At 38.5% G+C, this 12,294-nt stretch overlaps 1 protein-coding gene across 6 annotated transcripts in view; it reads left to right on the forward strand.

Annotated features, from left to right (window-relative positions):
• tmtc1 (transmembrane O-mannosyltransferase targeting cadherins 1) overlaps window positions 1-12,294 on the forward strand; it is a 90,461-nt gene that overhangs the window by 36,330 nt on the left and 41,837 nt on the right. For 4 of the 6 annotated variants that reach the window (XM_034578699.1, XM_034578701.1, XM_034578700.1 and 1 more), the window contains exons 8-10: window positions 1,306-1,427; window positions 7,168-7,335; window positions 10,669-10,782. In XM_034578699.1, coding sequence (XP_034434590.1) covers window positions 1,306-1,427; window positions 7,168-7,335; window positions 10,669-10,782 — 404 coding nt within the window. The remainder of the gene's footprint in view (window positions 1-1,305; window positions 1,428-7,167; window positions 7,336-10,668; window positions 10,783-12,294) is intronic. The other 2 variants (XM_034578702.1, XM_034578703.1) reach the window with 2 other exon arrangements.

Below are 12,294 nucleotides of genomic sequence, written 5' to 3' on the forward strand. Positions count from 1 at the left end.
AGGAAGGAAAGACCCCAGCTACCTATGGCAGGAGGAACCCGGCACAATTAGTGTACAGGTTCCACCTAACAGTTTCCCCTTTTCCAGTCAAAACACCTAGAATCACACAGTAATATTTGGGGTGCATAGTAAATACATGTAAAGATAAAAACTGTACAACATTAAGAAAACAAGAGTTTACTCACCGACAAACTGGATATCAGCTCTGAGTCTGTTATTACAGAAGAAAAAGTCATAATCCCGTTGAACACAAAACTAATTCAAACAAATTAACAGTAAAACTGTTGGGGTAAAAAACCTTCTCCACCTACATATAATGAAAAAATCTGAGTAATCGTAAGATAACTGACTAAACACTATGTGAATACAGCTCCAGTGCTCCTCCGGTAAATTTTAAACTTTCTGGTCTGATGCGTCCGAAGTGCTACCTGTCAACCATCCATGAGTCAGTGTGTCAATCAAACAGACTAAAACTGCCACACTTAAATCCATAATATCTAATTAATTACGATATCAATTATAGATGGACAGATGTGAAGGACAAGTTTTTTTTTTTTTTAAACAACTTTATTTATAGCAGAAGATACGCACAAAATGTACAGTACTCCGTGCTGACAGTAATAATAAAGTTTCCTTCCCAAAACAGAATAACACGTCCTGAGAAAAGATATTTTCAGTTTATACACAGACAACATTTAACCATCAGTTCCTCACTGAAATAAACAGCTAAATAGTTAAAAATGAAAATAAAACAAACAGGACAGAAATCTTGAAATAGTATAATAATGTAACTTTTATACAAGTATTTAGTTCTGATAATGAAATTGTGAACTAAGTTCAATCAGCTTGTTGTTCACTGGACAGATGTGACAGAGAAGAAATCAGGAGCTCAGACAATCGTGTGAGAATTCACATCAGTTCTGGATCGTGTCAGGAGAATAAAACAGCTGTTCTGTTTTTTATATTTACGTGGGTGTGTCCAGGTGCAAATACGAGGTTGCTGCCGCAAAGAATTGTGGGGGCATCATTTTCTCCTTTCCTTTCATAAAGGACGGTCCGGTGTTTCCTATGCTAAAGGAGATGTGTTAAGAAGCAGTACAGCTCTTTTCCTTATCATTTAGAGAATTCGAACAGCTGGGGCCACTGAAATACTTCCGGGTCTAAGCAAAACTAACTTTTCCGAACGCAGCCTATATGTGTAATGTCTTCTCCTAAAAGTGTAGCAGTGCCCCAAACAACATGTGCTTCAGAACAATCTGTGTTTGTCTTCTCTATTCTTTTTTTCCCCCTTTTCGCTCTTTGCAGAGACAAGAGAGCAGGGAGGTGTTGGTTGGAGTGTTGTTTCTGGTGTTTCCATTCATTCCTGCCAGTAACCTTTTCTTCAGGGTTGGATTTGTTGTGGCCGAAAGGGTTCTCTACATGCCGAGGTGAGTGTGTGCATGTGGGCATCCACAGTATCTATGGATAGTTCTAGTCTGACTCTTGTATAATGACTTAAAATATAGCAATACATATTGTTTTGTTTGATATTCTCACCAAAAGATCACCAAAGTCTACAGTTTTTCTAAAACCTTCCAAGTGTAAAACCATTAGATCCTTGTTCAATTCTTGTTTCTTCTACAATTGTACTGTTCACTGCAGGTAAATAGGTTACACATTTTAACTAATTGATATCACTATGAAATGTGGTCAGTTAATCATATACAATAGGACATTTATTCATTGTATTGCAGGTTTTATGAAATTCCATGAGTAAACATGCAAATTAGGTATTACCTCATTTTTTTCTGAATATTAGATAACCAGGTTGAAAATGTTTATTTCACAGTGTTGACATAGGTTTTTTATAGAGGTTTGCATTGCAATAAAAAAGCCATTAAAAATCTATTTGTACCATGTCTTTAGAAGCAATTTTCCAACATAATATCGAAGAACATATTATACATACACCCTTCTGTATATATACATACACCTATGTTCCTATACACACAGACATATACATATATATTTATTTATTCACATACAGACACACATATAGAGATATATACATACCTACATACACGTACATAAATATATACATACACATACATGCACATTCGCATACATACATACATATACATTCTCACAGACACACACATACACATAAACACATATATATACATACATAATATACACATACATACACACCCATACATATACACAAAATGAAAAACCAAACAGGGGAAAACAGAAAAGAATAAGATAAAACAAAAAGAAACTGAAAAGACAAGGGCAACCACAGTTCCCACTGTCGACATCCCGTAGGGCATATCAAAATAACTTAAAAAGTTATGTTTTTAAAAAGGGAGTCCAGATCAGATTTTCAGAACATATGTAATCTTCTCCATAGCGCAGCAATTTCCCATATCCCTCAGCCATTGGCCCACTCGTGGCTTGTGTTGACTCCTCCTGATAAGGCGATGGAGCGCTTAGCATGAAGTAGACACATATCTTTAAGTCTTTGTTTATTCCTTGAAATGGCTAGGGTGGTAGGGTATAAACCTAAAATAAACATTTTAGGATCAAGAGGTAGCTTTACATTTAGTATTAGTGTATTATTTGTGAGATCTCACACCAGAAAGTTGCCATCTCTCTGCTCTCCAAATGCAGTGAAATAGTGTGCCTTTTGACTGTTTTGCATTTAATACAGGTATCTGGAATGTTATTATTGAATTGGTGTAGTCTAGCTGGTGTTATGTAGGTGACCATCAGCCAATTGTGTTGTATCAGTCTTAATCTGGTATTCACTGTTCATCTGTGTGTCTCCGCACATATCCCACCCCAGTCATTTAAGGAAATATCCTTCTGTATATCCTCTTTCCAAGCTTTTAGCCTGTCCATAAAGAATTCAGATGAGTTAATATCGTACAATGCTGAAATACGCCCTTCAGTATGACAGTTATCAGAGATTACACGTTCCATTTTAGAGAGAAGAGGAGGAGTCAATAATTGATTGCGGGATGAAAGTTTATGTCGATGTCAATTTTATTTATATAGCACATTTAAAAACAACTTGGTTGACCAAAGTGCTTTACAGGAGTAATGGTACAACAAAAGTAAAAAGGTAATACATTATAGTGCAAGTAATACAAATAAAATACAATTATAAATGTAAAATAAAATAAATAAATAAAATAAAATAAAAGATATATGATAAGATAAATAAAATCAGCTGCGATGAAACATACTCAACTCGAGCAGAAAGCCTGGGAGAACAGGTGTGTTTTTAATAGCGATTTAAAGTTTGTTAAAGACGGGGCAGATCTGATGTGAAGTGGTAGGTTGTTCCACAGGTCTGGTCACTAGCCTTGTCTGAGGTTTGTCAAGGAGCAGTTGAGTGGCTGCTCTCAGTTCCCTAACTGGAGTGTGCATAAAGAGAAGTTCGGATAAGTAAGACGGTGCCAGTCCGTTAAGAGATTTAAAAGTTAAAAGTAAGATTTTAAAAACGATCCTGTGACAAACAGGAAGCCAGTGTAGGAGGCACAACATGGGTGTGATATGGTCTCTCTTTTTTGTCCTAGTCAGCAGGCGAGCAGCAGCATTTTGGACTAGCTGCAGGCATTTAATGGATGATTTGTCTAAGCCTACATACAGGGAATTACAATAATCCAGACGGGAGGTTATGAATGCATGGATAATTCTCTCTAGGTCTTTTTGTGGGAGGTAGGCCTTTACCTTCGCTATTTGTCGCAGTTGAAAAAAGCTACCTCTGACTACTGTGGAAATTTGCTTTTCAAAATTAAAAGCCCTGTCAAAAAGAACACCAAGACTCTTTACAGTGGAGTGAGTATAAGAAGCCAAAGGCCCAAGATTGTCCATATCTTGCAGTTCAGATTGTCCAAATATGATAACCTCAGTCTTATTGTTGTTTAATTTGAGGAAGTTTGAATCCATCCATGATTTTACGTCATTTAAGCAGTCAAAGAGGGGCTGCAGTGATGTCTTAGTTTTTTGGTTCAGGGGCAAGTATATTTGAATGTCGTCTGCAAAGCAGTGAAAGGAGACATTATATTTTTCAAACTTTCATACGCCAAGTACAACAATGTTAAACGTAATCAATTTCGTCTATTATTCCAGATGAAATTTGAGCATGTTTTCCTCAATCTATTGAAATAGGACTGCGGTAGGGCTAGAGGTATGTTTTGAAACAGGTATAATAGTTTTGGAAGGATATTAATTTTAAGTACATTTATTCTCCCTATTAAAAAGATTGGCATATTAGACCATACCTCTAATGATTTATATATTTACTCAATAGTTGGCTCGTAATTAGTTAATTAATCGTAATGAATTTGCTAGATCTGTAAGGAATAAGATGACATAATCTGCAAATAGAGCTATGCAAAGATCTATCTGTCCCAGATTGATACCAGAGATACTCGTTTGTGTCCTAATTGCTATTGCGAAGGGTTATATGGCTAATATAAATGGCAGAGGAGACAAAGGGCATCCTTTTCGCACCCCCCTATTGATATTAAATTGTTATATATATACATATAATAAGCTTCCTTAAAGTATAATACATTGGCCCTTAGGCTCAATCATTGAATTGTCTACACAGAATGGTATTGTTTTATGAATTAAAATTAAAACTCCTCGAACATGGGAGCTGTAAGAGGCTCAAAACACTTGTCCTTGCCACCTTCTCTTTATTTTAAGTAAGTCACACGGCATCATATGAGATTCTTGTTTAGAAACTATGTTTGCGTGTTTTTAAGTTTAATTCTTTCACGTACCTGGTTCACCTGTTTCTCGAACTGATCATTATAAAAACCTGCTTTATTCATATTTATGTTCCTGGATAAACAGGGCGTCGCTTCTTCTGCAACAATGAAGTTAAAACACTGCGTTGCGTCATAATCTGCGAGAATAAGTTGTGTGTGTGTGTGTGTGTGTGTGTGTGTGTGTGTGTGTGTGTGTGTGTGTGTGTGTGTGTGTGTGTGTGTGTGTGTGTGTGTGTGTGTGCGTGCTCGTGCTCGTGCTCGTCTCTGTCCCTCTTTACACACATGTCTCCTAACTCTGTTTGCACCAGCCTCCAGTGGGTGGCATCGTAATCTTAGACCATGCAGACTAATCATAGATAATCGTAGATAATGAGTGAATTTTCATTTTTCGGTGAACTATCCCTTTAAAGTTGATTTCTCTTTACTCCTTTTCAAGAGAACACACCTAGTCTCCTCTACGTTTTGCACTACGTAAAGGCACTTTAAGGTTTAATTCTCTTTATTCCTCAAGAGAACACATGTAGTCTCCAGAACGTTTTGCACTATGTTGTTGTTTTCAAAAAGCAGCAAATTTAGTTCCTTTTATTACCTAACACCAAAATACTAACATTTTCCCCTTTTAAATGACACTAAATAAATGTTTCTGCATTTCTTGTGCAACATGTATGGGTTAGTTTCTGTAACATTAGGTCAACTGGTTATTATGCCCTTATTGAAATTGGATAGCTGCTTGAAACTAAGCTAACTTTATCAAAACTTTACAAATGGCTTAACAGATGTGACGTTCAAGTTAATTTCACAATGACATCTGGCACACAAGAAATGCTTTATGCTTTTACATGTAGAATGTGGATAACTGTAATAAACCTACTGTAATGACAGCAGTCCACTCACATGCAGCATGGGGAAGACTCAAAACTAAAATGTCTTTTCAAAACAGTGATATGAAGAATTACGAGATTGATGTCATGTATGATATTGTAATTTTCAAAAGACCCTTAAAAAAAAACTTTACTCTTACTTTCTACTTTATTGCCACATCAGCAGAGTTGATTGGAAATATTTTTGGCCTCAAAACTAACCACAAAGGCTTATTGTTAGGGTTGCCATCGTTAAGGGTTGAATAACCGGGCACCGATATCCTTGATTCTCGGAGGAATAACACACGCAGCCGTCATCGGTGTTTACTTGAACTGGAAGTGATTCACTTTATTGCGCACGCTCCAGTTATATCATAATAAAGCATAGACTTCAGTATAAGGGCACATATTAACAGAAACCTAACACTTATACTAGCCAAAATGGACACATGCGAAATCAACTAAACTTATATTTAAATGTTTATGTTTGACTGAAGTAGAAAACAGCATTTGCAATAAAGACTGAAAATAGAACAGAAGTAGCATCATCTAGAAACACGTGACAACTGGATGTATCAGATTTGCATGGGTGCTAATTAGATAATGTAATCTTGTCATGTATGGAACATGAGACAATGACTCCCAATCTATCGTCATATTTCCACATGCAGATCTTTGTTGCTCATAGTTGTGTTACAACTTTTGTTGGGATTTTTTGCAAGTAACCATAACTAGAGTGCTGTTCGGACTTTACTGAACTCTCACACTATACAAAATCATGTAGGACATCATACTTGTACATCTTTCAAGCTTTACAATGCACACATTGGTGACAGTAAGCTGTTATATATATGTGTATTGTAAAGCTTTATTATTTTGAATAACATTTTAATATGCATTTAATAAAATGAAGTATCCGTTTAATAATTAATTGCTGGATTGCAGATCAAAGTGTTACTGTGTGTCTGTTGGCTTGTGTCCTGCCATGCCAGCTCTCCCTTTTCACAAACATCTTTTCAGCCCTGTGACTACTGCTTCCTGCATAAAGGTGGATCAACAACCCCCCCAGAGACTTGCCTTCCTTCTGTCCATTTGTTGTGCTGCTGTTTTACAAGGTGTACTAACACAGTGTATATGCTCTTGGATGGAACCAGTGTTTAGAAGGTGTGGGACTAAACCCTACCATCTGAAGCCTCAGAGAAACACACACACCCGAGTACAACCATGTAACAGGGTCACAAAATTTGAGGAAAGGGATTGAGATTGTGTTTTTTTAAGAGCCCACAGCAGGCCAACTGTAGTGAAAATATATGCAGCCATGAGACATCAAGGGATTTTAGGCCATTAAGTTATATCACATCTGTTTAAAGAGGAGTATGCTGAGTGGAAACAGTCAGCAGGACTTAACAATTAATTTTTGCTTTGTCTCTCACCCTCCCTCCTATCCATTTCTTTACTTTCTTTTCCTCCTTCGTTGTTCCTCCCAAACCTTCTTATAATTTTCTCCTTACCCCTTACTTACTTCCTCCCTCCCTTTTCTGTAGTATGGGTTACTGTATCTTAGTGGCTCATGGCATGGGTCGGTTGTGTGCAGTGGTAGGCCGCTGGGGCACCACAGTCCTCAGTGTCTCCATGCTGTTGCTCCTACTTCTCTTCTCCTGGAAGACCATCCAGCAGAACCATGTCTGGCTAACCAGGGAGGCCCTTTTCCAGTAAGGAGAGTGAGAGAGTGAGAGAGTGAGAGAGCGAGAGAGTGAGAGAGAGAGAGAACAAATGTTAATTTCACAATGACATCTGGCACACAATAAATGCTTTATGCTTTTACATGTAGAATGTGGATGTCTGTAATAAACATACTGTAATGACAGTCCACTCACATGCAGCATGGGGAATTATTCTGAAGACTCAAAACTCATCTTTTCAAAACAGTGATATGTAGAATTACAACGAGATTGATGTCATGTATGATATTTTAATTTTCAAAAGACTCTTACTTTCTACTTTATTGCCACATCTGCCACAACATTTTAATATGCATTTAATAAAATTAAGTATCAGTTCAATAATTAATTGCTGCCAAATCAGACATCAGGTAACCTGGTTTGCAGATCAAAGTCTTAATGTGTGTCTGCTGGCTTGTGTTCTCCCATGCCAGCTCTCCCTTTTCACAAACATATTTTCAGCCCTGTGACTTCTGCTGCCTGTATAAAGGTGGAACAACAACCCCCCCCCATTCTGATCTCAGCTATGAAGAATGGGCCACAGTAATCCAGTGACAGTTGTCTGTACATCCATAGGGAGACTGCAGTCAGGACTGCACATTCCTAGTTCACCAGATCTTTAATTGTGCCAGAATGTAAGCAAATGTAGGCTTAAGAATGTGTGTGTGTGTGTGTCTTGTGATTAACAGGATGGATATGTTTATATGTTTACACATGTACACAAACCAGTAGGTCAGTTACATACATGATACTAATATGATGTTGTTCAGCTTATCTGACTGTCAAACTACCCTGCATGTTGTTCATTCATTTATCTATGACCTCTCTCTTTCTCCCTCCATGATAAATGACATCTGTTTGAATATGCTTTTATATGTAACACTGACAAAAGCCCCATTTAGACATGATTAACATTACAGGCAGAGGGAGTGAATGAAATATTGACTGTGCTCTTCTGTAATTTGATACATAATTCCAGAGGGCATTTTAACCATTGAGAAATTTAAGGATTTGTTCTGTAACAGATATGGAAATTCAGCAAGACAAAGCAAAAAAGGAAAGCCAAAAGTCTCCCCAAGAATGTTAAAGTTGTAACTCATTTACATTTTATGAGCCTACATTGCTAATTAGGCACAAAAAAAAATGGAATAGCAGTATTTAACAGCACACTGCGTTATTGTGTTGTACTGTGTTGTAGATTTAAATAGATAATGGATTTCTTCATGAGTCTACACCCAATTATCTATAATGACAGAGTGAAAACATGTTTTAGCACAGTGACTAAAAATCTATATCTGAAATCTAAATCTCCCATTTATAAGTACGTATTCAGATCCTTTGGCGTGTCTGAACTGTGCTCAACTGCATCCAGTTTGTTATAAATATCCTTGACATCTGTCTTAAACTTAACTGGAGTTTACCTTTCAAACTGAACTGGTTCTGGCAAATCTTATTACCTCTGGCTTCTTGTAGCCGAGGAGCTTCTTATTTACCTCTGTGACCTCTGCCAGGGAAATAGATGATGCTTCCCCCGACTCTTCAAACTTTGCTTCATCCACAGAGACTGTGTAGGATGGGGTGCTATGAAGTTCTCTTTCTACCGCCTGCCAATATTCTTCAGCAGTTCTCCTCCAAGACAGTCTGGGAGGATGGACATGTCCCCAACCTCCCTCAGGATGCCAGGATTATCTTCTGGAGGAGGCAGTTCACCCTCACTATAAATTTGGGTGTGCCAAGTCTTTTCTGGATTGCACTGATCCCTCATCAGGTGCTGATTAGTTGACAGCCCTTAATTCTCTTTACCTGTGTCTGCGACATACAACTACAGATCTGATGATACAACCTCAAAGTAGATAATCAGTTGTTGGTGCTGCTCAGGTGTTGTTGAAGCAGGTACACTTATGTACCCTCTTATGGTTGAACATGGAGTTATTTATGGCCAATCTCGCACAGAAGTCAAATAACAAGGCATTGCTCAGGTTCAGATCAGATAGGTCATTACTCCCAAACATTGCCCCCAGCATTGAAGTGCAACAGCAGGATTTAATGGACCCCAGGTGGAACCCTTTCCAGGACCCCACCTAGGGATATTCAAAAATGTCAGGTAGTCTGAACTGCTGTTTGATGCATAAGCGCACAGCACCCAGAGCTTTCTCCTCAGCAACTTGAAGTTACAAAGAGGTAACCCTGTCATTATCCAGGGAAAATTCCTGTCACCCTGGGTAACTCCTTAAAATTAGTTTATGGTTGAGGAAACCATGTTCATACGTTGAGGTGGGCCCAACTATTTCTAGCTGGTGCCACTCAACCAGCTCAGGCTCCTTCCTCACCAGAGGTGACATTCCATGTCCCTAGAACTAGTCTGCAATGCCAGACGTCAGCACACAGAGGCTCCTGCCTTTGCCTGCCACCAGGAACTATATAGCATCCAAGCCTGATTCCTATCCCAGTGGGTAGTGGGGCCATGTGGTTGTGGCTCCATGAAGCTTTTTCATCCTCACCCTTACAGGGCCCAATGAGTGAAGGACACACGCCCCCTTTCCTGTTGTGGCTCCAGCCTTTGTTTCCCTTGCCCCCCCCCCCCCCCCCCCCCCCCCCCCCCCCCCCCCAAGTCTTACATGAATGTGTCATTGAGTTTTTATGACTTGCTCTCAATAAGGCCCATTTCTTGCCTTGGGAAATAGTTGGAGGGAATATTGCACCAGTGGTGGTAATACATCTGTAGAGAAACTTGAAGATAGCAGTTGACAGACACATTCCACCCAGTCAGATAGGGCTTGAGAATATCTCCCAGTAAGAATGGAATAAACTACCCAAATCGAGATCTACAAATCTTGTACTGACTTACCCAAGAAGACTGAAAATTGATAGAGCTGCCAATGAGGCATCTACAAATTACTGAATGACATGTTAAGATAAAGATTTTAGTTTTTGATATTCACTAAATTTGCAATACTTGTTTTCACGTTGTAATTATTGATTGCCTACTGTTATGGACACATGTTATGTTTGAATTATGAGGGACCTTTTTAATACTTTAAAATTTAATTCTGTACCACAATAAGAAGTGAAGAGTCTGAATACTTTCTGAAGTCATGATACATACCTATATGCCAGACAGGATTAAAAGCACTGATCAGTGCAAGTAATATCAAAATTATCTCACCCCATATAATCATAAATGTAGTCCATATAGGGCTACATTTTTTCTTTCCTTGACAGATGTTTTGTTCCAACAGGGATTGCCGATAACCATTTTTGTCTTTCTTCAGATCAACATCATGCCTCCTCTTCTTTTCTTCCTTCTCTTCCTCCTTATTTCAGGTCTGGTATCCAGACTCTGCCTCACAATGCCAAAGCCCACTACAACTATGCCAACTTCCTGAAAGACAGTGGCCGACACGAGGAGGCCATTCACCACTACACCACTGCCCTCAGGTGTAATATCATTCCAAACTGAGACTGTATGAGTTTCTAACACTGTGTTTACACAGAAGAGGTAGCATGAGCAGCATGTTAGCAGAGCAATGTCTTCACTCACAACATAAATTCATAAAAAAAAAAAAAAAATACTTAAAATCCATACAGCATGAAAATACACATTTGGTGGTGTTTATGGTCATATTCTATGGGAAAAATGCAAGTCTTTAAATGGCATGAATAGACAACTACTTTGATAAAAAAACATAGAAGCATGAAACGATTAACTGTCTTTGAAGTTCCAAAACTCTTATTGACAAGGAGACAAGAGTAAGAGTGACAACAGTATAATTCTGCAACTACTGTACATGTTCAATATAAATAATCTTGGTATCTATATAAAGGTAACACTTGTGGGATGTCTGTGGAAGTGTAAGCATCAATAAAGATGTAACTGGGTCAGACAAAATGAAGATGGAACACAAGTTATATGAAATAAGCCTAACAGAAATGTATCATTTAAGAGTGAATACCTCAAATGAAATTATGCATCGTGGATCATGATGGTGGAAAACGAATCAGAGATCATGATCGTATTGGTGGATTGTGTTTGCTGATCGTGATCGTATTGATGGATCCTGTATCGTGTTGGCAGTTGATTGTGGATAGTGGTGGTGTACCATGATCGAGGTGGCAGCTGATGGTGGATCACGATGGTGGATCCCGATAGTGTCAGTGGATCATGATCGTGGTGGCAGCTGATCGTGGACTATTATTTTCAACAAGACTTCTTGATATACAATATGCACACATCACGTACTCTACCATTACTGACAATAACTCCTCAATTTATTTACTTTTCATTGTGTTACAAATTGTTTTTTCTAAACAATATTGTAAATACTCCTATTTTGCTGATATTCTCCATAACACGTGGCATCTTTTGCACTTCTGTCGTGGGAGGGTTCCATCACATATGGTTATATCTGAGGTTTATACGTTTTTTCCCCCTATTAATAGGGTTTTTTGGTTTTTCCTTACTCCTGTTGAGGGTTAAGGGCAGAGGATGTCGCACATTGTTAAAGCCCTATGAGACAAATTGTGATTTGTGAATATGGGCTGTACAAATAATATTTGATTTGATTTGATTTTACTATGCTGAAAAGCTACTGGCCAGAGGAAGCTGCACCAGAGGTGAAAGACAACCATCTGCTGAAAGGCACACGGCTTGTAATACCATGAGCGATGCAGCATGATGTGCTAGCCAGACTACATGAGGGTCACCAAGGGGTAGTGAAGTGCAATGGTTGTGCTTCTCAGTCTATGTAGTGGGCTGGCCTCAGTCAGCAAGTGAACAACAAGGTGTTCAACTGCAGAATATCCAAACAAGAACAACAAAATCCCAAAGAACCACTCATGCAATCTGAACGCCCTAACAGACCATGGCAAAGGTTGGGGCAGGACCTGTTTGTCCTGGGATGCAAAACTTACCTGCTGGTTGTCGATTCCTTTTCCAGGTATGTGGAGATT

The sequence above is a fragment of the Hippoglossus hippoglossus genome, chromosome 23 (genome assembly GCF_009819705.1).
Source record: "Hippoglossus hippoglossus isolate fHipHip1 chromosome 23, fHipHip1.pri, whole genome shotgun sequence".
In the NCBI taxonomy this organism is placed as follows: domain Eukaryota; kingdom Metazoa; phylum Chordata; class Actinopteri; order Pleuronectiformes; family Pleuronectidae; genus Hippoglossus; species Hippoglossus hippoglossus.